At 36.7% G+C, this 26,168-nt stretch overlaps 1 protein-coding gene across 1 annotated transcript; it reads right to left on the bottom strand.

Annotated features, from left to right (window-relative positions):
• Window positions 1-4,274: 4,274 nt before the first annotated feature.
• LOC110699670 (ubiquinone biosynthesis O-methyltransferase, mitochondrial-like) lies at window positions 4,275-22,402 on the bottom strand. The gene is made up of 9 exons (XM_021877192.1): window positions 21,982-22,402; window positions 20,286-20,375; window positions 19,908-19,986; window positions 19,134-19,211; window positions 17,683-17,731; window positions 14,132-14,181; window positions 6,768-6,917; window positions 4,751-4,831; window positions 4,275-4,602 (listed from the first exon to the last, which is right to left on the bottom strand). Exons 1-9 carry the CDS (start codon window positions 22,263-22,265, stop codon window positions 4,492-4,494), a joined length of 972 nt encoding a protein of 323 aa, XP_021732884.1. The 5' UTR covers window positions 22,266-22,402; the 3' UTR covers window positions 4,275-4,491.
• Between the last annotated feature and the right edge of the window lie 3,766 nt (window positions 22,403-26,168).

Genomic DNA, 26,168 nt, shown 5'->3' with positions numbered 1-26,168 from the left:
TCATCATAATTATATCATCAAAACATCATATTATTAGTAAGATCCTAGGCATGATACTAAACGGATTAGTAACAAATCCTAGCATGTCACTAATAAAGAATCATAACCAAAGCGTTAACCTAGACATGATACTAGGAATCATAATCAACATCCTAAACATGATACCAGGAATCATAATAATATCCTATCATGATACTAGGAATTAAAATAATATTCTAAACTTTCTACTCCAAAATCAAAGAATAATAATGAGGGTGATTGAATTACTCACGTTGATGTTCCTCCCTTCTTGCTATTAAAACAATAAACACGTTAGTAACTTCAAGAAAGATTAAATCAACAAAGTAAATAAATCAAATAATAATTGAAATATAGATTTTGGACCAAACCCTCATAACTATCAACCTTTCCCGTCGAGGTCAAAGGCAACGTCGAGGAGGGCAAGGAGTATTCGAATCTCTCAAAGGAGGTATGGTGTTTGATTAGGAGAGTATTAAGGATGTGTTTAGGCTAGGCTAAGAACATGAAAAATCAACAGAAGGAGAGAATATTAGAAAAAGTATTGATGATGATTGTTGGTGATTGAAAGTGGGGTGATACGACCTCTATTTATAAGAAAAAAGAGGGTCGAAGGATTAGAAAAGAGTCAAAATTCAAATCAGACTAAAACAAGCCTCATCGTCGCGCGACAGGTTTAACGCTGCGTGACAGGTCCATCGCGGCACGATGGTTCTGTCGTTCTACGATGGTTTTGGAAAGATAAGAATCCGTACGAAGTTTGATTCCCAATCGGATTGGGTTAACCAAATTTCCATACGTATTTTATTTTGACCGGGATTAGGATCATCAAAAAAAGAGATATTTCATTCAATATCAAATTCTTAAATCTTTATCTTTCGAGAACAAGATAAATTAGAACCTTCTAGAGGATTCTAGAAGCTCATAATAAATCCTAACGGATTTAGGATTGAAAACAACCTTCTAGAGGATTCTAAAAGCTTGTAATAAATCCTAATTGGTGTAGGAATGGCATTAAGGTAATTGAACCCTCCACATGATCATTGGGTCGTAGGTAAAACTTGGTTCGGGCTCGGTTTAGTATTTTGGCCATAACTTATTCGTTTTAAGTCGGATTTAGGCTTATAATATATCGTTGAAAAGCTCTTTTCAAACCCCATCCAACTAAACAATAATTGGACCATGATTATGGACCAAAATAAACTGGTTTGGACATTATTATGAATTAGACACGAAATGAATGAGACACGAAATGAATGATTTTAGGTTAAAATGGTTAAGGCTTAGAGGAAACTTCACGAGACTCTTCAACTCCTTACCGAACTCGTTAATCAAAGACGTGAAAGATACTCATCACTGGGTTTGGTTTTTGGGGAGACACAATCAGGTGTCTACAGTTACCTCTGTACGAGTAGAAAACTTAAAGAATTTGAAGATCTTGGTGGGTTAACCAGAAAACTCAAAGTCACGGCGGAGCTCTTGAAGATTGGGAAGAAAAATCATTTTCTCTCTCTAAAAGCTCTGATCTCTCTAAAAAAATGCAAATTTCCAAAGTGACAAAATGAAGTCAAACAAGTCTTATTGATAGGAAAATTTATGGGGGCAAAATGGTAAAATCACCTTGCCCGCCCAGAAGCTCAAACGGCTCTTTTTGAAAATCCCTAACCTAGAAGATCAAACGGTTATTTAAACCATTCCGTCTATATAGACGCAGAAGATGTACAATTAGCCAAACGGCACGTCAGAATAAACGGCCAAGTCAGCAAATCCGAACCGTTAGCCCGGAAAATACGGAGAACAGGTGTCCCACTTAATTGCAGGCGGCACCCCTCATCCGTCTAATTTCAAGACTTAGGTCCGAAGATGAAATCAGGCGGACGGATCAAGGCAGTTAGCCCAAAAGACCTTTCCCAAAACCAGGCGGATGGTATAGTCTGCCTCTTCCAGCCGAATTGCTCCGTCAACCCGGTACTCGAACGACCCTAGACGAGTGAAAATCAGAGGAGGCGACCTGTATGGTACGAGCCACCCCCTCTCAGGGGCAAATGTTTAGGGTAAAAATACCCCTAACACGTGGTCCAATCCTATAGCGACATGTGACCCAATAACAGGGCGACACGTGTCCCAATAGGAAGATCACATGTGGCAAACAAGGGAGCACCTGAATGAGAGAAGACCTCCTTACATTAGGAAGCCCAAATCCCGAGAAAGGCGCCATAACGGCGCCCCCTAAGGACACTTGTCCTTACCTGATTGCGCCGCCAATCAGAGCACACCATTCTAGGTCACTAAACCCTAGAATGGCACACATTCCCACCCCTATAAATACCCAATCATTTATAATGGGAGGGGTGGATAGAGACATCTCAATTATTGCATAAGCAATTTGCTCTAACTTCTCTCTACTTTCTCTCTCTAAATTCCTTCGTTTTCCGATCACTAACTTGATCGTCGGAGGTGAATATTCAGTCAAACGGAATATTCGTTGTTTTGCAGGTGTTCAAGACCGTCCGCTATATTCAAGACCTGTATCTCGAGGGATTCCAAAAAACCCCGAAAACTTTGCTTTTTTTTATAATTTTTTGAAGCGAACATTTTCTCCAGTATTACATGTCTAATACATAATTTAAATTGTCACAAAAGCACACCAATTCCTAATTAATTTTGTATCAATGATATATTTTAAAATTTGGTTATAAAAGTTTATCTTAAAATTCAATAAACTACCCGGACATCACACGGAGCACCAAACTAGTATAAGTATAAAACTATTTTTATTTGTTTTTTTTTTCCGAAACAACTCTTTATTATTTCAATTTTTTCTAATCATGTGTTTCAATTATGTGTTGCTTTGGTTATGTGACATGCAATTAGGTTCTTTTAGCTTATGATTTTCTCATGAATTGTAAAATCATTAAATAGCATCACGTAATCTATTTTTGTTGCATAGTATGCGAGTAATTTTCATGAAAATTGCTTAAACAACTCAAAATTTCATAATTACAATAATTTTTTTTTTTTACCGGTTCAGTACAAAACCGCTAATTTTACTCTATACAAAACCAATAATTCAATTAGCAGTTCAAAATTGCTAATTAAATTATTGGTTTTGTACAAGGATATAAATCACAGAACACTGCATCTATTCGTATTAGGAATATGGTGGAAACATAAACCACTTATTCAATTAGCAATTCATTAACCTATAAACCGCTAATTAAATTAGCGGCTTCACGTTGTTTATTAAAAAAAAATTAGTCTAATTTTTGCTGATGTGGATGGTATATAGGGACTTTTCATCAATAGAGTAATTGTGAAATTTTGGTTTTTTTCAAGTTTTATGGAATCACTCATACTATTCTGCCACGTATTTGAAGACTGCAAAAATCAATTTCCTGCATAAAGCTAAGCCCATCAGTTTATTATTATTATTATTATTTTATACTACCTCCGTTAATTATTGTGTACAACTTTGAAATTTTTTATATCTAACAAATAATACCCCAAAGTTGCATAATTTACGGAGAAAGTATAATAAATGTGCTAAAGCCATCATTTTAGTACATTAAAAAACCCCACAGGGTCTAATAGTCTAACTTCTATTAAGTTGTAACATTAGCGATTTTATGCTGAAACAAACAAACAAACAAAAAACCAATAGGGCCAAAAACAAATTCTACTTAGCAAGACAGCTAGTTATTGAAGAATCTGTTTTAAAACATACGCAAAGGGGGAATTAGTTTTGATTCCAACAATATTGTAAGAAATCGCTCTTGATACTTCGCATTTATTGATTCCATAATTTCTGGAAAAAAGTCCTACTACCTCTATTTTTTATTATTTGCAACAAATAAATATTTTATGTCTCACAAAAAATACCCCTTTATTGCAAATAATAATAAACACATGTAGTATTTCATATTAGGAGCATTGAGATTAAAGAACCTCCAAGCCGTATACAGTTATACACAGGCTTACGGTCACATTTTACAGTACCAGATTACACACTAGCTTACAGTCACATACTCACATTTTACCATATCAGAATACGGTGATACTCCATCTAATTTGCACTTCAATCCAAACTCCCAACACTTTTACTGTCTTGTATTATTGTATATACTAGGAGAAACAGTGGAAGTGCATTAAGCGATCCAGTGCGAACAGTCTAAAGACACAAAAACCCAACAGGCTAGCATGAAACTCCAATCTTGAACTTGTCTAACAATAACTTTGATAATTGGAGAACTAGGAGGTGGTTAATATGTAGCGAGCTTTTTATTAAATAATGCTAAGTAAACTAAATCCCTCTTTATAAAGCTTGCAAAAATATTTACACCAGTACTGTCCATTATAGTCAGGATATCAGCAATTTTCTAGCTCAGCCAAAAATAAAACTCTATAATATTACTATGACAAAATTATCTTTCACTCAATTCAAGAACAGGAAAACAAGGAACCTCTGTTATATCGCTATTCTTCGGAGCTTTTGGTTCCAAATGCAATGAAATTTACACCTATATCATCAGATAGAAGCCATTTCCCAGACAGCGGATTGTACACAAAACCAGCCATCTCTTGGACCTGGAATGAACACAACATGATACAATATCAGGGTTACTACGGACAAAGAAAGGTAGGGATGAGAGAAAATACGAACTCTCATATCCGGAAAAGGAAGAGGATCGGGACAGGGGAATTATATGATTATTAGCCCTATCATTCAACTTACAGTAACAGAAGTTCGTTTAAGGATCAAGACAAGTTCCTCAGGAGTAAGAAATTTTGACCATTCATGTGTACCTTTTGGAAGCTGCAAAGCACAAGTCCATGTCAATACACATAATAGTAAGCATAACATCTGAAGTTTGCCACAACATCTAATTTTCATTCATAACATAGATTAAAAAATTAAATACAAAAAACAAGATATATCAGATCAAACTCCAACTCAAGAGGGAATTAGAATTCAAAGGGAATATAGAAGTTTTGAACAAGTTAAAAAAACCAACTGGGCAGATTTATATTAGCATCGGTTGCAGAAAGCTCAATGCTAGGTGACACTAGCTAATTACTTGATATAATGCTTGGCTACATAACATCGTAGTTTCATCGAGTATATAGAAAGTCATTAGAAGCTATATTTTCATATCTTCATAGGCCTCAATCTTCAAGCAGACACCAATAAAGTGTCTTTAGCTCATCAAGACCAGGCTGTACAGAACTTGACCCAATGAGGATATCATAGTCTTGTAAGGCATAGTCTTACTCCATGTGTAACATAATAAGGTCAATGAGCCAGAGCTTGAGACATGGAAATACAATTTCAACTGGCTCAGTTCAATGGTTTTCTAACCTCTATATTGTGAAGACTAAGGACCACTTTTCTTATACAGTACTTCTAAGCTTAACAGGTAGCGATTTACAATTTATGGGGTGACTTTTGAAAACTTAAATTCATACAAGGGAATAGAGTGGCGCCTAATAAGAATTCAGGAGAATATAACTGCCAAATTGTATAGACTTGTCTTATCCAATAATTTGCTATTAAATATTATACGAACTTAAGCTTGACATTGCCAGATGGGTTCTTTAATATACCTTTTTTTAACCATGAGTAATTTTAAAAACCTAGCAAGGTTTAGGTATTTTTAAAAGCTCCATTGACAATAAGGTTCCTTATCTTTCCAAATTTCATATATGGCCACGCATGTTGCATAGTCGCCAACTTGCCGATTGCCATTGTTTCCTAAATTTTCTCTATTTTTTATTCAGTCCCTTGTTCTTCTTTTTATCCCTTATTTCTCTCTATTGCAACTACTTTTTTTTTACCCCTTAAGCTATCTTCCTTCTCATCAATGTGTAATAGTAGCAGACTAGCAGTAAATAGAAGACAAGAAAATGTGCGATACTACTTCTTTCCACTCAAAATCTACCTCTTATTTCTTTACGAAGTAAACTACTACTTACAGCGTACCATTACCTATTGCTGTTCTCAAATTATTTTTGTATTAGCACCCATATGACCATATCTAACCTTGTGACACAATTATCAACAGAATTAGTAGTCTACTTCCTGAAATTATAACCAAGATATAAGCCTTATTTCCATTTCTCAAGAGACATTTGTCAGATTCACTAGATAATTAGCAAAACCTTATTGAGTAGACATTACCTTAATCAGCTTCTTCAATTAATGATAATTGTCAGTTTGCTATGCCAAAGAAAAAAAGCTAATAAATTCTATTTACCAGAGAAGGAAGATCAATCAATCAAAGCCTTAATCCCATAAGTGGGGTCGGCTACATGAACCAAATTTGATTATTCCGTGTTGTCATAGACAAAAATCTTCCTCCTCCATCCCTTACGATTCAATGCCTCATCCTTATACCAGAGAAGGAAGAGAAAAGCGAAAAAAAAAAAAAAAGAGAAAAGGAGCAAATAAAAAGAGTGGAAATGACAACTGTGCAGAATGAGTTGCCACAATTGAATTTCTGTGAACAGAAGGACCAATGTAACGAACGAAACTTTTTATAATAAATATTTCTTGCCATTTTAAACAACCATACGGGTAAAAGGGAAGTGTACCCATATGGAAAATCAAAAGTGGAATTACCAACAACCTAAGCAGCAATAGCAAGAGAAATAACACGAGTGTAGGTCTTGTGCATACAAGCCTACAAGGTGTGCCCCATTGTTCACAACATCAATAAGGCTAGAAACTAAGCCTATTGTCAATAGAGGCATACCCAGTGAAGAACGTATTCTGCAGCAACTATGGCAGTAGCATAAGCTCGCATGGTACGATTAATTGTTGAAATCATAGTAGCTCCATTAGGAACAGTTAACGCTGCAAGTGACTTGCAGAATTCAGCAGGATCTGCCACATGCTCAATCACCTAAAGAGAACATAATGCAATTAGTTCTAGAACACTATGAATAAAAACAAATTATAATATACTAGAAAGGAATGGCTATATATTAATTCTCAAGTGAGCTTTGCTGTGCACAACCTCTTTGCCATAAGGTACCTACAGATAAATCCTTTTCATCACATTCCATACCATAAATCTCGAAAGTAACAAGACCCGTCCTAACTACAAGACCAACTATTATTTTTACATTTTGGAAAACAGATATGTTAGGAATAGACAAAGGGGTGGACATACAGAAGGAGGGCTAAGAACAAACAAGAATGTGTTTTATTTACCTGATTATGACTTATTTAAACTAATTACCCTAATGTTTTAATACTTATTTAATTGTAAATTGAAGTAGGGTAGCCCTTATCAACCCTTATCTGAACTATATCATATAAATTTACTCCCTCTGTTTCGTATAATTGCAACACAAGGCATTGCACAATGTTTTAGGAAAATTATAGGGTAGGGACCAAAGGAGAAATTTTATAATGATACCTCTAAAACATACTAAGTGCAACATATTCTAAAAGAGCATCCACATTGGTGGGAAAATAGGCTCCCCATTTGAAAAAAATGGAAATGGGGAACTTCCCACCAATGTTACTGCTTTCCCATTTACTAAATATTTTTGGGGACGTTAATTTGATTGGAAGCCTTCAAAAAATAAGGTGGTCCCAATTTGCACAATAGGACGCCAAAACCCACTGACCACATGCACCTTTTTCATTTTTTTTTTTTAAATAAATTAAAAACTGAACAATGCAAAATATTTTAACAGTAACATGATTTTTGGTCACTCAACAGTAATATTACCGTTTTTGTTGAATAACTTTTTAAATTTAATAAATTTTTTTAAAAATAACTTTGATCATATTTTTTTATCCTCTATAAATAAAGACCAATCTTGATATATTTTCAACATTTCTAAAAAAACATAATTTCTATTATCTCTTACTAAAAGTATTTCACCGTAATCTTTTTTGATAATTATGGATACCAATCATCCTAATTGTGAAAATAGATATCAAAGAAATCCAAATTCCCAACAAAATCCAAGTTACCAATCAAATTCAAGTTCTTAACAAAATCTAAATTACCAACCAAATCCAAATTACCCACTAAATCCAAATTCTCAATAAAATTCAAATAATTTGTTTGATCCAAACATGCTAAACAATCCTCAATTCCTTGCTATGTTCCAAGCCTTTGTAAACCAGAATACTTTACGAAGTTCCTCACCGGGCACACTTCATCCAACATCTCCACAAGTAGAGCCATATCCCACAACTCCCGGGGGTTACGAGAATAGCAATAGAATGTCGTTTGAAAATCAATATCCAACACAATCACTCGCTGATGATGAAGATGAAGTTCAAAGTAATTAGTGGTAATAAAGGGAGGAAAAAGGACAGGTGGGTTGCTGAAAAAGATTAACACTTAGTTTCCGCTTACCTTAATTGTTTCGGTGATCAGGAGGAAGCAACGGATCGACAAAAGGGAGCGTTATGGACTGAAATCAAGGAGGTCTATGACGCACCAGTTGCTAAAAACTGAATGCCTTGCACAAAACAACCATGAAAGCTCTTAAAAGGTGCTAGGTCAAAACAACGAAGTTGTTGCTTTGTGGGTTGCACAACTTGGTGAAGCCGAGCGTTTGTGTGGTACTGGTTACGTATATTAACAACGTAGAGGCTAAAGAACATGAACTTTATGTAAAAAAAAAAATGGGAAGCTGGTTAACCTTTCGTATTTTACCATTGTTGGGTAGGAATGCAACACCTTCCGAGATGGATGCCTAGTAAAGTTTCAACCGTTGCGAGTGAAGGGAGTTCTAAGAGATCAAGCGATGAAGCCGGAATGCCAAAGTGTCCCGATGGTGGAAGAAAGTGAAAGCCCAAAATAAATTGAAAGGTGTTGCAACAGGCATGGATGAATAAACTACAATTTAGGTGGGTTGCAAAATAAGCGGGGCCTAAGGAAAGGAATGCCTCATATGCTTAAGTATCAAAAACAACGAGATGAAACTAAATTGAGGTTAAAGATGTTTCAATTGTGGATGACAAAATTGCATCTTGAATCATTTGAGGAAGAGTATCTTGCGAAGCCGAAGGAAGAGTTTATGAAGTAAATCATCTATTTTTAGGATAACTCATATTTTATGATTAATGTAATTGTGTTTTAATGCTTAATGTAGTAGTATTTTATGATTAGTGTAACTGTGTTTAAGGCAAAATGTAATCGTGTTTTTTTAACGTCGATACTAATAAAAAAAATATTGATATCTTATCCACTAACATTATAGATTGCATGTTTATCCAATATTAGATTGCGTTCTCATTGATCTTATCCGCAGAATTGCAATCTTATCCGTAGAGATAGATTGTTTTTGTCTCCATAGATTTAAGATTGCAATCTTAAATGCAGAGATAGAATACAATCTTATCCATAGAAGATTACAATCTTATCCGTATAGGTCTACAAAAGAAGAGTTACATTGCATTTGTTTTTCACAATAACTTTCTTCCAACGATCAATATAGCTTTCTCCCTCTTCAAACTGGGGCAATATACTTAAGCTTTTTGTAAGATCTTCTTCTATTGCTGGATTCTTCTGTGACGGGGGCAACAACCACAAAGCAGCTTGCTCGATAATGAAGTCTTCTTCTTCATCTAGACACTCGTTCATAGCGATCATGTTGTTAACATAATGATCAAAGAGATCATCACTTGAGGTAGAAAAATGTTCATTTGGTTCATTTTAATGGAGAAATTTGAAGAGGGGAAAAGCTATATTGTTTGTTGGAAGAAGAAGGTTATTGTGAAAAACAAATGCAATGTAACTCATCTTCATAGACCTATACGAATAAGATTGCATTCTATTTCTGCATTTAAGATTGCAATCTTAAATCTATGGATAAAAAAGCAATCTATCTCTATGAATAAGATTGCAATCAATATCTGCGGATAAGATTGTAAAATATCAATGAGAACGTAATCAAATGTTGGATAAACATGCAATCTATAATGTCAGTGGATAACATATCAATATTTATTTATTAGTAATGACGTTACACTAATCATAAAATACTAGTACATTAAGCATATAAGCCATTTACACACTTACACCAAAAAATAAAAATAAAACACAATTACATTTTAGGCATAAACACAGCTACACTAATCATAAAAATACTACTACATTAAGCATTAAAACACAATTACATTACTCATAAAATACGAGGTATCCTAAAAATAGATGATTTACTTCATAAACTCTTCCTTCGGCTTCACAAGATACTTTTCCTCAAATGGTTCAAGATGCGATTTTATCATCAACAATTGAAACGTCTCAAACCTAAATTTAGTTTCATCTCGTTGTTTTTGATACTCGAGCATATCAGATATTCCCTTCCTCATTAGGCCCCGCTCATTTTGCAACCCACCTAAATTGTTGTTTAATTTATCCATGCATGTTGCTGCAACACCTTTCAATTTCTTTTGGGCTTTCACTTTCTTCATACCACCGGGACATTTTGGCATTCTGGCTTCATCGCTTGATCTCTGAGAACTCCCGTCACTCACAACGGTTAAAACTTTACCGGGCATCCATCTTCAAAGGTGTTGCATTCCTACCCAACAATGGTAAAATACGAAAGGTTGACCGCCTTCCCTTTTTGTACATAAAGTTCATGTGTTTTAGACTCTACGTCATTAGTAACGTAACCACTAGCACACAAACACTCGGCTCCACCAAGTTGTGTAACCCGCATAGTAACCAGCGTCTTTTAAGAGCTTTCATGGTTGTTTTGTGCAAGACATTCGGTTTTTTAGCAATTGCTGCATCATACGACTCTTTGATTTCAGTCCATCACGCTCCCTTTTGTTGATCCGTTACTTCCTCTGGATCACTGGAACAATTAAGGTAAGCGGAAACCAAGTGTTTACTTCTTCCGCAACCCACCTATCCTTTTTCCTCCCTTTATTACCACCTTTATTTTAAAAGGCGCGAGGCGCAAAGAATTCCTAGAGCCTAGGCGCGAGGCGCAAGGCTCGCGCCTCTTGTATAAGGCGCACTTTTTTTATATTTTTATTTTAATTATTGTACAGCTTTCTTGGTATTGAAAATATAGGGAAATAACCTCAAATATATTTATTTAAGTTTAATAATTAATTTCTGTCAAAAAAAAAAAAAAAGTTTAATAATTAATAAAAGAAAAAATTAGTAAAAAGGGAAGGACTCACGTGGTTACTAAAATCAGAAGGGGAAGTGGTCTTTCTTCAACCGAAGAAAAAAAAAGGAAAAAAAAAAAAAACCATTACCTGCAAAGAAGAAGAAGAAAGAACAAAGCCGAGCAACTTACCTACCCGACCGACGCCGGCCTCCGGTAGATATGGTGTCGGGAACCGTCAAGGATTGCTCTCCGGCGATCTCTATTGTAGCAGCACCGATCAATTTTCGAAAATTAGGGTTTTTCGATAATTAGGATTTTTCAATTGGGGGTTAAATTAAAGCAATTTCATTCAATTAATAAGGGACTTTTGCTCAATTTATCATTTGAAAGATTGGGTAAGTTTCAATTTGAAGAAAAAATGGTTTTTTTTTTACAAAAATTAATCCAGATCCCCTTTTTTAGCGTTTTTAAACATAAGGCGGTTGAGGTGTTGCGCCTTGCACCTTGGTGGAGGCGGTTGAGGCGCGCGCCTTCTGGAATGTGTTGCCCCTAGGAAGGCCGAGGCATTTGGCCTGCGCCTACGCCTCCCTTCGCCTAGCGCTCTTGAGGCGCGCTTTTTAAAACTAAGATTACCACTAATTAGTTCAGTGTCTTCAACTCCAACTTGAACTTCATTTTCATCTTCATCATCATCATCATCATCACGTCTCCTCCGGGAGTTATGGGATATGGCTCTACCGGTGGAGATGCTGGATGAAGTATTCTGGTTTAAAAAGGCTTGGAACATAACAAGGAATTGAGGATTGTTTAGCATGTTTGGATAAAATAAATTATTTGAATTTTACTCAGAATTTGGATTTGGTTGGTAATTTAGATATGGTTGGTAATTTGGATTTTGTTGAGAACTCAAATTTGATTGGTAACTTGAATTTGTTGGGAATTTGGATTTCTTTGATATCTAATTCCATAATTAGGATGCTTAATTATCGAAAAAGATTATGGTGAAATACTTTAGTAAGAGATATAGAAATTATGTTTTTTTAGAACTGTTTAAAAATATATCAAGATTGGTCTCTATTTTTAGAGGATAAAAAAATATGATCGCAGTTTTTTTTTAAGAAAATTAATTAAATTAAAAAAGTTATTCAACAAAAACGGTAATATTACCATTGAGTGACCAAAAAAATCATGTTACCGTTGAAATGCTTTGCATTGTTTTTTGTTTAATTTTTTTTTTTTAACAAAAAAAAAATGAAAAAGGTGCATGTGGTTAATGGGTTTTGGCATCCTATTATGCAAATTGGGACCACTTTATTTTTGGGAGGCTTCCAATCAAATTAACGTCCCCAAAACTATTTAGTAAATGGGAAAGAAATAACGATGGTGGGAAGGTCCCCCTTCCATTTTTTGTCAAATAGGGGAGTCTATTTTCCCACTAATGTGGATGCTCTAAAGTTAGTGGAAAGTGATGTGGGCTAATGAGGTGAAAAAAGAGAAATTATGAGGAGCCTAATAGACGTGAATGCTACACATTATTTGCAACAAAAAAAAAAAAGTATCTTTCTTTTTTTTTGGCTAAAATATCCACACTTAAAATTTTATCTCTCCTACTTTATTACTCACATGCCCCTACTTAAAATTTGAATTTGGTCCCCACTTTCTCTCTCCTACTTTTCAAGTTTTCATAATCACATATCTACATGCCTCTAAATTAAAACTTGAACCCAACATTCTCTCTCCTAATTTTCTTAATCACATGCCCCTAATTATATTAGTCCCCCCTTAAGAAATTTTGCCTAGGAGAATAAGCCTAAGACAATTGTTGCAAATAATATGTAATAAAGGTAAAATTGGCCTAACACCATAAACTATAGCTTAGGTTCATCCCGAACTTTAACTAGTAGCCCACACCACCAACTATTCATTTGGGGTGCAACACGTGCCACTAATGGGTAATTTTTGGCACTCCAACTAACACATCTCTAGGTACTTCCTCTGTTTTCTTTTAAATGCAACACACCTTCTCGGCACACACTTTGAGGAAGAGATTAAGTAATGTAAAAGGACAAATTAATCAAAATAATTTATATACGTAGTACCTAACTCTTCTATAAACTTGGTGTTCAAATTATTTTGATAAAATAGCTCGTTTACCTAGTCTACGTAAAAAATATCGTGCCAAAAAGGTGTGTTGCATTTAAAAGAAAACGGAGGAAGTAATTAATAGCAATTAATAGCACATGTTGCACCCAATACATAGTTGATGGTGCACCCAACTATAGTTTAAGGCCAATTGTGCATATATAGAATTAGTAGGGATATGTTTAATTGTCAATAGGAGTTAATACCAAAAAAAAAAAAAAAAAAAAAAAAAAAAAAAGTCTTTTAAATGGGGTTGGTAAGAGAAAGAAATATTAAAATAATTGTGCAAATGGGTTGGGTTAGTGCCTTACTGGGAGAGAAAAAATAATTAAATAGTAGTGAGTCCTTGTTAAATAAGGATGTGCTGTGATTAATACGAAACGGATGAAATAAGAAAGTATTGCGATTAATACAAAACGGAGGGAGTATTTTTCAATGGAAATAAGGTGAGTAAATTACGGTCTTTACAAGACAATTTCTTTCCACTTGTGTATCACTCGTTATAAAAGCTTTCTTCCTAAAGCACATTATGTAGAAGTTCAGACAAGTTACTAGAAAAAAAAGTATATTGCCACTAATTACCCTCGCCCCCCCCCCCCTCTTCTCCCCCCACCCTAAAGAAAAAAATAAAAATGAAACCATAAACAAAGGAAAGAAGGCAATTAGAATTGCTTATTCAAATAGTTAGCTTGTCTCAAATTCTCATTTTTTAGGAATCACCACGATTTCACTAGACTAAGACAGATATACTAACAGAATTAGCCATCAACAAAACCAGCCCTTGCAATATTCAATGCTTAACTTGCACTCAGGCAAGAATTTTGTAGAAACAAAATACAAATTACAAGAAATCAAATTAATATCAAATTATGCATACCTCTAAAGCAAGCACCGCATCAAACTGTCTCTGTTCTTCTACCAACTTTTCTGTTGTATTAAATTCAGTAAAGTTGTCAATACATATACACACACACAGATATCTAGGAGATGAGCGAAATTCATAGCACGGATTTCAGAATAATACAAATGGACAAAAGGATACAGCATAAAATAATGCAATAGGCCATCATCTTTTTTATTGAGTTCATGAGCAAATTAAACAAGTAAATCATTAGGAAATACACCAATACGACAATGATTTGGGTCTTGCATGGAAATCAAGAGGTTTAACTACAATGATAAGGACATTACAAAAAATTACTATCCCTTGCAAAGTGAATTTGTATCATGAGTATTTATGGTCTCAAAACTACGTGTGCCACTTTGGGAGTAAACAAATCCCAATCATAAATTGTTAATTACTCCCTTAGATCCAAGATAAGTGTCATTACCAAAAATAAATAAAAAATTTAATCATACCTAGTAATTTTAGGGCCGAGCAAATACTCTGAAAAACCCGATAATCTGATCCGCATCCAATCCGAAAATTATGGATATCTGATCCTAAATAAATTTTGGATCGGATACATATCAGAAAAGTTCAGATATCGGATATCCGATCCGATATCCAAATATATTACTTATTTCATTTTTATTTCACGGTTTCAAACATTCATCACTCTTTAGTATTGACTCCCAAAATCCCAAACCCTAATTTCATTTCCTAACCCTCACCGCCTCTCTCTCTCCCCCTTTGTCTATCTTCTCTCTCCTCTCAGATCTCCCCCTCATTGCCCCTCTCTTTCTCCATCTTATCTCCTCCCAGTCCTCAGTACCTCTCTCTCTCTCTCTTACTTCCTCTGTCCCTTTATTTTTGCTCCATTGTCATTTTTTGAGTCAAACTTTGTAAATTTTGACTGTAAATTACCGTTAATCTATAAGAGATAATATAGTCATGAGTGATCTTATTAGATTCAGCACATTGCATATTTTATTAATATCATGTTTTTATAATTTTTACGTGTATTGGAAATGAAGATATGTTCGTTTTAAGACGCGTCTTGAAGACCGTGAGTAGTCAAATGGTGCAAAAAAATAGGGATAGGGGAAGTATCTCCAAAGGTTTGTTAGACAAGTAAAACGCAGGGGCAAAGCTCCCATTGATTGACATAGGTCGCACACAATCTAGACAGTGGCTTCCCTCCTCTATCACGTTGGCTCCACCAACGACGAATTCCTTCGACCCTCAAGCCCCCCCACGTAAGTAAAACCAATAAAAAGAGGATCTTGGGTGGCTGGGTGCCCTCCATCACCACCACCTCCTCCACGTTCATTCTTCTTGAGATTCTTGAGATTGAATCTTGAGATTCTTGACATGGTGGGTATTATCTTTGTAGCAATTAGTATTAATTGTACAGTATAATTAAATTGGTAGCAATTAGTATTGATTGTAGCATATTGGTGGGTAATTTGTAAAAATTAATTGCACTTTTAAAATTCCTACTGTATTTTATTATCTCTTTGTTCAGTTAGTGTTTAAAAAAAAAAAAAAAACTATTGGGTATACAACATAAAATAAAACAAATAGTTTAATGTAATATATTGCCTTTACAAAAACCAAATTTGCTATTAAAATAATATTTAAACCATATTATTAAAGTAATCGGATATTGAATATCCGAACTATCCGATCCAAAATAGATTTCGGATCGGATACGAATATCGAATATAGGAATTTTCGAATTCGGATAACCGATCTGAAATCCAATTTTGGATCATATATCTGATCCATGATCACCCCTAAGTAATTTAACATTTTCGACGCAAAATAGAGCACTTTCCTAAACGTTTTAACCTTAAATGTAATTGAATACCATAATCACTTAATTCAATGAAGTGTTGAGTTACTTTGTATTACTTTGTATTTGTAAGTTAACATACACAGACACTTGAATTAAAAGGTATATTGTGTCTCAGTACATCACTCTATTCTTCAAACATAGAATACAACATCATGCCCATGTCTTAAGTCAAGGCTTTTGACCAGGACACCAGGTTCACATAGCAGAACAACTTTATTCATCACCAAACTCAATACTTACAAAGTTACACCAAAATCCAAGCTTTACAAAGTTGTATCATGATCAAAATCTTTAAGAACTCTCAAACACCAACACAGCATAATCTTTACTTGACCTCCCTCCATATGCTTCACTTAGCCGCATTCATTATCTAAAGGCATCTTAGCTGCTATGAATTGATATTAAAGGGAGGAGAGTTTTGGTAGTTGCATTATGATCTAGTGGGTAGTGGCTTGGGTAATAAGCCAGTTAGTTAGAGGGAGAGCTCTATAAACAAAGCTAGTTGGAGATAGAGAAATTATTATGAATGTTAATGAGAGTTATCTTTTAGTTCTTTTGTATTTTGGGAGAGTGCAAACTTATAATAAACTAACCTAAGGAGGGGCAATATAGGTAGTCTAGTGTTATTAGAATAATGGTTTATAGCCTAGTATAAATAGAGAGAGAAGGGAAAGGAAAAGGTAGGCAGAATTTGGGAGTGAATCCTTGAGAGTTGTGACCTCAAGTCATTATTTAGAGAGTTGTGTGCTAAACTCACTAATAGAGACTGTCATCCTTAAGTTTCTAAGTTGTACAAACACCGTTTTCAGTATATTCAATCAAAGATTTGATCTTTTCTCTTTATTTTTATGTCCTCTTGGCGTGAGTTTAATCAGTAAATTGTGAGTCCATTACAAAACTTCTCAAATGCTTGTGTATATCGGTTACTTGTTCACATTTCCGTTATATCAATCATAATCAGCTTCTTTTAGCATAAAAATATCACCATTAAATCTGTCAGGCTATGTCAGTTCATAAAGCTAACCGTTAAGAACATTTCCGGTATATCAATCATAATCAGCTTCTTTTAGCATAAAAATATCACCATTAAATCTGTCAGGCTAGGTCAGTTCATAACGCTAACCGTTTAGAAATTAGCAGCATATGGAAGAACCAATCTGACAAGGCATAGAAATTTATAATTTAATCATTCAGTTCGTTTCAATAGATCAATCCAAAACAATCTTGTGTTATCAAGAGCAGGGTGGGTTATGATGATTTTGTTGATGGTTGACTTCATAAAGATAAGGCCCAGGTTTATGACTCTGTTCATGTGATTTTTCTAAGTCTTTTCCGGCAGATAAGCAATGCATCATGGACTTTTTCCAATACAAAACCTTCAAAGGTTCAATTAAGTCAGGGAACGATATTCAAGTAGAACAAGATCTTTGAAAGCATACCAATTGTAAATATGTAAGCTACAATTATTACACGAACGTAAAACCTAAACAGCAAGTCAGCAGCTAGATACAATATCACACATCCATTGAAAAGAATAATAAACATGCAGGAAAAAAACCTAAGCCATTCACTAGCCAACTGAAGATACATAATGACAGAAGCAGAAGAAATGTGATAGTATGGGATTGATGCTCAATAACCAAATAATAGTTATTTTACATAGCAAGTAGAAAAGATCAAGGCATACCAGCTGTTGTGCAAAGATATTCAATGGATGAAGTGGCTGGATCAGACTCCTGCGTTTACAATAATGTCAAAAAACAAACAAAATAAGAAGGAAAGTAGCAGAGAAACAAAGAGCAGCACATGTGATTAGCAGCTTTACCCTGTAATGACAAGGGAGTGTTTTTTTTATTAATTCTCAGTCAATTCACAACTGTTAGCCCAATACATCTGACTGAAATTATATACAGTAATTAGCCTACAGCTACACAACTAAACTAAATAAAATGATAAATCATAATTAAACTCTTCACTGAACTGCCAAGCTCATGATGATATATACTCCCTCCATTCCCAATCAAATCATTGCAAGAATGTTTGCACAAAGTTGAAAGTAATAAGTTGTTTTTGGCTTATCAATTAATAGAAAAGTAGGTGCGATTGGAGATAATAGATGGTTATTTATTTCAATGAGTGAGAGTGTAAGACTAAGGCTTTGTTTTTTTTATTTAGTAGATGGTTGTACGATTCCTTATGACGATTCATGTAGCCGACCCCAAATCATTTTTGGACTAAGGCTTTGTTGTTGTTGTTGTTGTTGTGAGAGTGCGGGACCCTAACTTTTAGTAGCGGGAAGAGAGGAAATAACTAATTTAGGCCGGAAGTAAATGGAAAGTCTGACAACTAAATGGGGGCTGAGGGAATAATGAATACTTGTGGCATACAATTACCATACATTTGACCACTGCAGCACTAATCCGTCATTGACACCAGAAGATTTAGCCAGTTGATGGGCAGGACCCGCTGAAGACAGCATATATTTCTTCAGGAGAACACAATAGTCTTATTCAATCTTAAACCATTTGTAATACTACTCTCATTAGAGGTTTCCTTTTGGTGTTTCTAAGCATCTTGAGAAGTTTATAAGAGATTTCTTTTGTTTTGGAGTGAAGGAGGATAAAAGAGATCATTTATGGGATGGGATAAAAAGCTTATAGAGTCGTTTGCTAAGGGAGGACACAAGTCATTGGTGTTTAAGATTGTTCCTCCCAAAGTGTAAAATAAAATTAAAATAAATCCTCAATAATATTCTTCATATCTTTTCCTTCCACTAAACTCCTCAGCATTCTCAGTCTAATAAAGTGACTTCCTTCTTCAAGTTTATTGTAGCAACTAATTATGCATGGTCTACACTACCCCTCCCCCTTAGGGCTAGTTCATTACTAAATGCTCAAATAGGTAATGTCCTTCTATCAGGTGTTTGCATGAACCAATATTATCCATGTCATTCAAAGGAAAAAAAACTGGAAGTCTAAGAAGAAGCAGAAAGGGATAAAGGCCAAGGCAATTCCATACTTTCAGATATTGCAAGAAAATCAAGAATCAAGACACGCCTATTAACAAGCCAAAACACTGAGTGCAAAGGAAAAAAAAAAACAAGTTTCACTTCCACATTTGACTAAATAGAGAACATACAGCATGAAGGCGAGCAATTTTAATATTTTTATCCACTGCATCAACTCCAGTCACTGTAGCTCCCATTCGTGCCAAGGGCTGTATGAAGAACATATTGTCATAACTTCACCAAGAAAAACTGATATATAACTAGCAGAAAACAAAATTCGCAGAAACCAGTTGCTTGCTTCATTTTTGATAACTTTAAGACAAAAGCACACGAGCAAAGCAAATGCTTGCTTCATTTATGATAAATACAGAAAGTGTTGTGTTTTAAATGAGATGGAGGGAGCATTGAATCATAATATGATCTCTTTTGTTGAATTAATATTACAAAATGGCATTATTGTCTTATCATTATCAAAAGACACGTAAAGATTTTAAAATTTGCCAAAAAAAACTATAAATCAAGAAGATAGAATACAGCCAATTTTTTATTATTAAATCCTTTGCTCCAATTTTTCCTAATAGCAATTAGTATTAGCATTTCCTGTGACCAGCTATATATTTATGGTCCCTATATTATCAAATCAGATATAAATACTGATTTTATAGAGGGGGGGAAACCATTTTTTTATTTTTAAAAACTACAAAACCTATTTTTTATTTATGGTCATGCACATTTAAAGTAGTGTAGCAACGAAAATTTTCAAGGTCTACTTGAAGTCTGGAACTCTAATTGCTCACCTAGTTATACACTCGTCCCCCACCAACACAAAAAAAAATAATATAATAAGCAGCAAACTTGTAGTAGGTACAAGAAAAGAACAAGCACAATACTGAAGCATAAAATACCTCTGATAATATTCCTCCTCCACAGCCAACATCAACAAATTTCAGACCTTCAAATGGCCTAGCACAGTTTGGATCTTTTCTGAATCAAGTAAACAAACCCAAAAGAAGAAAAGGAATCCAGTTTAACCTCTCCTTCAATGAAGGCATCAAAGCAAATTATGATTCTGCATTAACCATTTCAGACAAAAATCACATTTATGGTGTATTAGCTCCCCTTTTTTATTTCTACCTCTTACTTTTATCTCTTATTTATCGAACAAATTATCCAGGAAAAACCAATATAGACATTGAGCAAGGAGAAAATAAGAAAGCAGAGCAGCAACACAGAAACATATGCTATCTCAAAGGAAAAAATAAATAAATAAATAAAAAATCCACCTGAAATGATGGCAAAGTGTTGAACGTATAAAGGCAAGCCTTGTGGGATTTAAAGCATGCAACGGTTTGAATGGTCCTTCAGCATCCCACCTAATTGCAGCAAAGATATTATCTTTAAAAATCATCACCCTCATGGATCAATCTTAACTAGTATAAAATCACACTTTAAATATATGCCAAGTTCAGGTAAAATAATTCTTTCTCTAATCATTAAGGGAAAGGCTCAATGATGGAAGGAAAGGGCTTTCGGAGATCAAGGTTTCCTTAGTTATTCATCGCAAAAGGAAGAAGACCAAGAAGCCAATCTTTCTTATACGAAGTACTTAGAAAAATTATAAACAGAAAACTCATTACCAAATAGACTTTTAGACCAATCATATTATGTTGCCAGGTATTTACAGACTTGGAGCAAATAGCTGCAAGCCTGCTATACATAATATTGTATAGACACAACACACAACACACAAGTATATAGGGAAAGAAATAGTGAGACAGATCACAACGAGGAGAGTTCAAATGGGGCTAGGCAACACAACGAGGAGAGTTCAAATCATTACAAACCTAAAAGGAGGGTTCCTCAAGCTTTTAAAGTGGTTAATGCCTCTCCTCTTCCTGAATGAGGAACAGCTCACGTGCACTCGGCATGAGGATTCATCACAAAAACCACTCATTATTTAATGCATGATTTATTTTTATAATCACATGATTTGTTGATGTGCAAAGACTTAACACACACTGCATCGCTGAGAGAAATAGAGAGAATTTCACATTACTACAATACATCAATTTTGCATACTCTTAACAGACCATATACACAACCACCCTCCCAAAAAAACAACATTCTCCATCACTTCAAGTAATAAGATTAAACAAGCAAACCGTAACCAACAACATTCCTGATGATCTCCAAGAAATTGAATTCGTGATTGTCACAGCTCTGTACTACAAGCTTTAACAAAGCTAATTCCACAAAATTTGACCCTAAGGTTCCGTTTGTTTTGACGGAAAACATTTTCCTAAAAAATGATTTTCTAATTTTCTATTGTTTGGTTAGTAAGGGGATGGAAAACCATTTTCCCAAAGGTGGAAAATAGTTTTCCCAAGAGTATAAAATGTTTTCCTTCTAGAAGGAAGGTAAGCCACATTTTCCTCCCTACTCCTTACATCCCTTACCTCTCCTCTCATCCATCTTCTCCGAAAACTATTTTACACATGTGTTTTCCCTTAAAATTTATATTCCATGGAGAATCATTTTCCCCAAAAAAAGTTGTTTTCCATTAAAACAAACAAGCCTAAGAAACAAAAACTCATGTTTGAAAGAGGGGGCAACACTTCTTATCTGTATTAACTCCTGCTCAAATGTCCTACAGTTTAGCTCACTAATTACCTACAACAGAAACTTAATTCTTTTAAAATTCGCACATTATCATTCACATTGCAAATCCCTGAAACATCCTCATCGATCAAATTCATCGAATAGTGCGCATTAAAACCATCAATTCAGCGTAATATCATACTAAATTAAAGTATTTCATGAAATCAGAAATTGGCACTCAATTCTCCACTATACTACAATCAAATTATCAATCATATCATCACAAATTTAAAATGCCATCAATTTACAAGTTTCAAAGCAGAATAAAACATCCATTACAATTCTAAGCAATACATTTTCCGAAAATTTAAGAAATCGCACCAGGTTTCAGCAATGGCGGAGAATTTCGCAAGCTCAGCCTCATTCAAGGACGACTTGACTGAATCCTTAGCACCATTGACGCTGATTTTAGGTTCACTGAGAGCTGGAGAAAGGGTTTCTTTGGAGGTTGTGAGATCTTTCGGCAGAGGTTGAGCGACATCGGAGGAACGCCGGAATAAAAGTCCGGCCGATGAAATTGGTCGGAGAAGTTGAGGGGAGAGAAAACGGTGGCGATTTGCGGTGGTGAAGTGGTGGCGGAGTTGAGTTAATAGTCTTGCCGCCATTGTTGGTGAGGTTTGAGGTTTTGGGAGTTTGAATGAAACGATGACGGAGGAAAGAGGAATTTTTTCATGTACTCCTAATTCTTTGTAGACAAGTGTGAGAGGGGTTAGTAGGAGGAGGCTACGTTGTCAATAACTCAACCTGCATATTCACGAGGGGGAAATAGCAATGAAGGAATATTATGTATTTACAAATACATAATAATGATTAAAATATTCTAAAAATACATGGTAGAGAAAGAAAAAGAGGAGAGAGATAGGAAGAGAAAGGTTTGTAGGTGGACCCTATCTATTTTTTGGTTAGATTGTCTCATGTGATGGGGGACCACATGTTGATTGTTCCACTGAAACCTTTATATAGTACCATTGAATCTTCAGTGGTACTATTTATGCATAAATTTAGTAAAACTGATATAATACCACTATATACATATATAGTATCATTGTATGTTCAGTGGTATTATTTGATCATCAAATGATACCAGAATATGCATTCGTTTGTACATATGTGTAATTACATGAATGCCCCTTGTTATGTAATTCTACATGCATAACATTCCTCTCTTTAAAATCCCTCTTCATAAGGAATTTGAGTTTGCGATTTTGTAGAGGTGTCAAAAACTGATTCGACTTAACTCGAAAAATCGATTTAATTATGTAATGACTTGGCCTTACTTACACAATAATAATGATTCATAAGACGAAATGAATTCGGCCCGATGTTAAGCGACGATTAGTTTGATCCAATACTGCATGACTTGAACTTGCACCTAATGTTTCGGGGTTTTCTGATGTCCTGCGGGAGAGTTACAATTCCGAGACTGGAACCGGACGCCTGTACCTGCAAAATAACGGAGACTCCTGAGAGCTCCGCCTCCAACGGTCAAGTTAGTACCTGATTAAGGAGTAATTAATACGGAAATTAAAGTAATAAGATCTCTCTAGGTGAGAGTGCTTAGTGTTGGTAATCTGCGTCGTTAGCGAGATTAGCCGGTTGTTGGTGTTCCGTAATATTTCTGTTCTTCTCTGCTTGATTTCTTGATTCTTCGATTCTTTTTTTCCCTAACTAATGAGGATTAATTAAGTATTTATAGCCTTGAGAAGCGTGCCACTCTCTAGGTTTAAGGTAAACCTAGGGCTGATCGGGCCTCTAGACTGGATTGGGCCTTGATGGCCGGTTTTCCCATTTGGCATGGGTGGACACGTGGCGTGTCTAAATTGGTCCGTAGAGGACGTATCTGTGATTGACACGTGGCAGGCTCCTGTTGGCCTTCGTGAAGGACACGTGGCGGAACCTGGTTGGTCCACTTGTCAGACGGTGATTGGTGGATAAAAATCCCCTAATCATTTGCCCCTCACAGGTGGCACGTGACTGGTCACGTGTCGCCTGTGACAGGTGTCGCACGGTGACAGGCGACGGCCTGTTTCAGGTGTCACCTTGCAAACGGCCGAGAGATTTTCCCGCCCAAATTTTGAATTTGGAAGCGACCCTTCGCCTTCTCACTTTGCCTATAAAAGGAAGTGCTGACTTCGGTCACTTTCACATTTGAGAACTTTGCGAGAACATTCGGACCCCTGAACTTGCTCTGACATTTCGGACCTTTTCTGCCTACCGCCTGTTCTGACAAGCCGACTGCACCGGACTTCCAGGACTTCATCAACCATCACTCGTTCAGGTAACTCAGTTCTCTTACCCTTAATTTTATTTTTATTTTTTGAAATGGCACCATGGAAGCACACGACACGACCTAAGTTAGTGATCATCCGGTCACCGGGGACGGCTGAATCTAGGACTAGGAGTGCCGCCTGCCCTTTTCTGGACCCATCTTTGCCCTTTATACAAAGTCCGACTGTATCTGTGTCTATGCAGAACGTGATGGCCAGAACGAAACAGACTGCTATGATATCAAACTCAGACGGCTCCTCCAAAGGGTGCTCCTTAGTGAAACATCTGACCAGGCGCCAGATGTAGAATTGAAACGAGGCGACTGCCAAGCCGACAGTTCTGAGAGAGGGGCCAAGGTGGTCCCTTCCCATCTTACCGTTGACATGTCTAATTTTCCTCCTGCTCCTTCTAAGGGAGAGGAGGCGGGCCCCTCTGGGAGAGGGGAGGAGTCGTCCTCTTCGGACTCGTCAGAGGACGAGTCCGAGTCCAGCTCTTCTGGCCACAGTTCTCCAGGCTCAGAAGAAAGACATAGCCGCCTACAAGAGGCGAGACTTTCTCATGCAGTTGAGAAGGGGGACAATTGGGCGGAGCCGTCCGCCTCTTACAGAGAGGAAAACGCCCCCTACTACTGCATGGTACCCCGGGGCCGGATCGCAACCATGCAAGACAACGTGGCGAGCTTTATTGCCAACCACAGAATGGGCCCGGAATTTTTACTGTTCGTGCCGGATCCAGAAGACATTGTCGTCTGGCCGGCTGGTACTAGCTACGGTGACGGCTGCTTTGGCTGCTATGTGGCGGCCATCAAAGCTGGACTGCGCTTCCCATTACATCCGGCTGTTCAGCGGATTTTAGATGGGTATGATCTGGGTTTATGGCAGTTAGCCCCCAACTCTTGGGTAAACGTACTCGGCTATGTGGCCGGGTGCGAAATGTACGGGGTGGAGCCAAGCTTTGAGGCTTTCGCCCACATGAACTATCTCAGCCGGACCCCTAAGTCGGGAGGTACCGGCTGGTACCAATTAACAAGCCATAGGGGTTACCTCATGACGAGAGGTAAGGCGAACAAATGGAAGGATTGGCGGAACACCTTCCTTATCATTGAGGGTTCAGACACGGAGCTGAACCAACGTTTTAACAAGTGGAATAGGGATCCGCCTCTTCTCGCAGGCGGCCGCAGCATGCCGCCTGTTCCCCCAAAGGCTAAAAGAGAGATCCTAGACAAAGGACTCTTCAAAGTAGAGACTAGGGTGAACTCTACTTCAGGGGTACGAGAGCAAGTACCCCTAAACTGCGTCCCGAGCTTCAAGTGGCTCTATGACGAGTACTTTTTGGCCGCCTGTGGCCTCAGCAGTCGGTGCTCTAGAGGTAGCCGGCCTGACGAATACTCTGTTTTTTCACGCCTTGTTTACTTGGGATTTTTACTAACTTTGCTGTTTATTTCTTGCAGCTGACGCCATGAGTAAAATAACAGCATCCAAGACTGCGGCGGCCATGTTGCGGGCCTCGCTCATGAAACAGTCGTATGCCGACTCCCCCAACAAGGAGGCACCCTTGGTAAGCTTCGAAAACTCTTCCTCTTTTAGTTGTCTTATGCATATACTAACTCTTTTTGTTTTCAGTCTGGCACTCCAAGGGCTTCTTCCTCACAACAGCCGGACCCCAAGGCCCGGAGGACGACTGTTGCAAGCTCTCCTGGGTCTTCCAAGAAAAAAGTGGCGGCTGAGAAGCAGCGGCCACTTCTTCTAAAACCCCGGCGGGGCCGCCTAGAAGTATGGACAATCACTTGTAAAAAACTCACACTTGCTTCCTTCTTGACTAGGTCTAACTTGTTTTTTCCTTTCGCTTAATGCAGCCGGCCCCCAGGGGCTTGACTTGGTTGAGGTAGCCAAGTCTATGGTTAAAGTAGTTCCTCCATCTGATAGGGAGGCGGTCAGGGTGCCGGCACCCTTGACCTTGATGGGATTTCAGGGGTCCTTGCTGAGGTATACTTAGCATATTTTTGAGCTTTTGAGTTCCGGGACGCCTGTTATCTTTTTTGTTTGGAAACTGATGCCTGTTTTTCTTTGTACTTAGGCCCTGCTCCGAGTCAACAGCCTTCGCAAGCCGATTGATCGGAAAAAACAAAGAGGTAAAGGCCGCAAAGGCTATGGCCGCCTCCAGCTGTGATAAGGCAATGTTTCAAATTGCCAAAATGAAGTACTGACCATTGATCTTCTTTATTATCAGGCGCAGGCTAC

This window comes from Chenopodium quinoa, unplaced genomic scaffold (genome assembly GCF_001683475.1).
Source record: "Chenopodium quinoa cultivar QQ74 unplaced genomic scaffold, ASM168347v1, whole genome shotgun sequence".
NCBI lineage: Eukaryota > Viridiplantae > Streptophyta > Magnoliopsida > Caryophyllales > Amaranthaceae > Chenopodium > Chenopodium quinoa.
The sequence above is the reverse complement of the archived record's forward strand: the minus strand, read 5'-3'. Positions and strand labels throughout refer to the sequence as shown.

Coding starts and splice junctions, on each gene's coding strand:
- LOC110699670 (XM_021877192.1), bottom strand. CDS start 22,265: ATGGCGGCAAGACTATTAACTCAACTCCGCCACCACTTCACCACCGCA. Junction 19,212..19,907: donor GAGGAGGAATATTATCAGAG/GTATTTTATGCT, acceptor TTCTTCATACAG/CCCTTGGCACGAATGGGAGC. Junction 6,918..14,131: donor ATGCGGTGCTTGCTTTAGAG/GTATGCATAATT, acceptor TGTTCTCTTTAG/GTGATTGAGCATGTGGCAGA.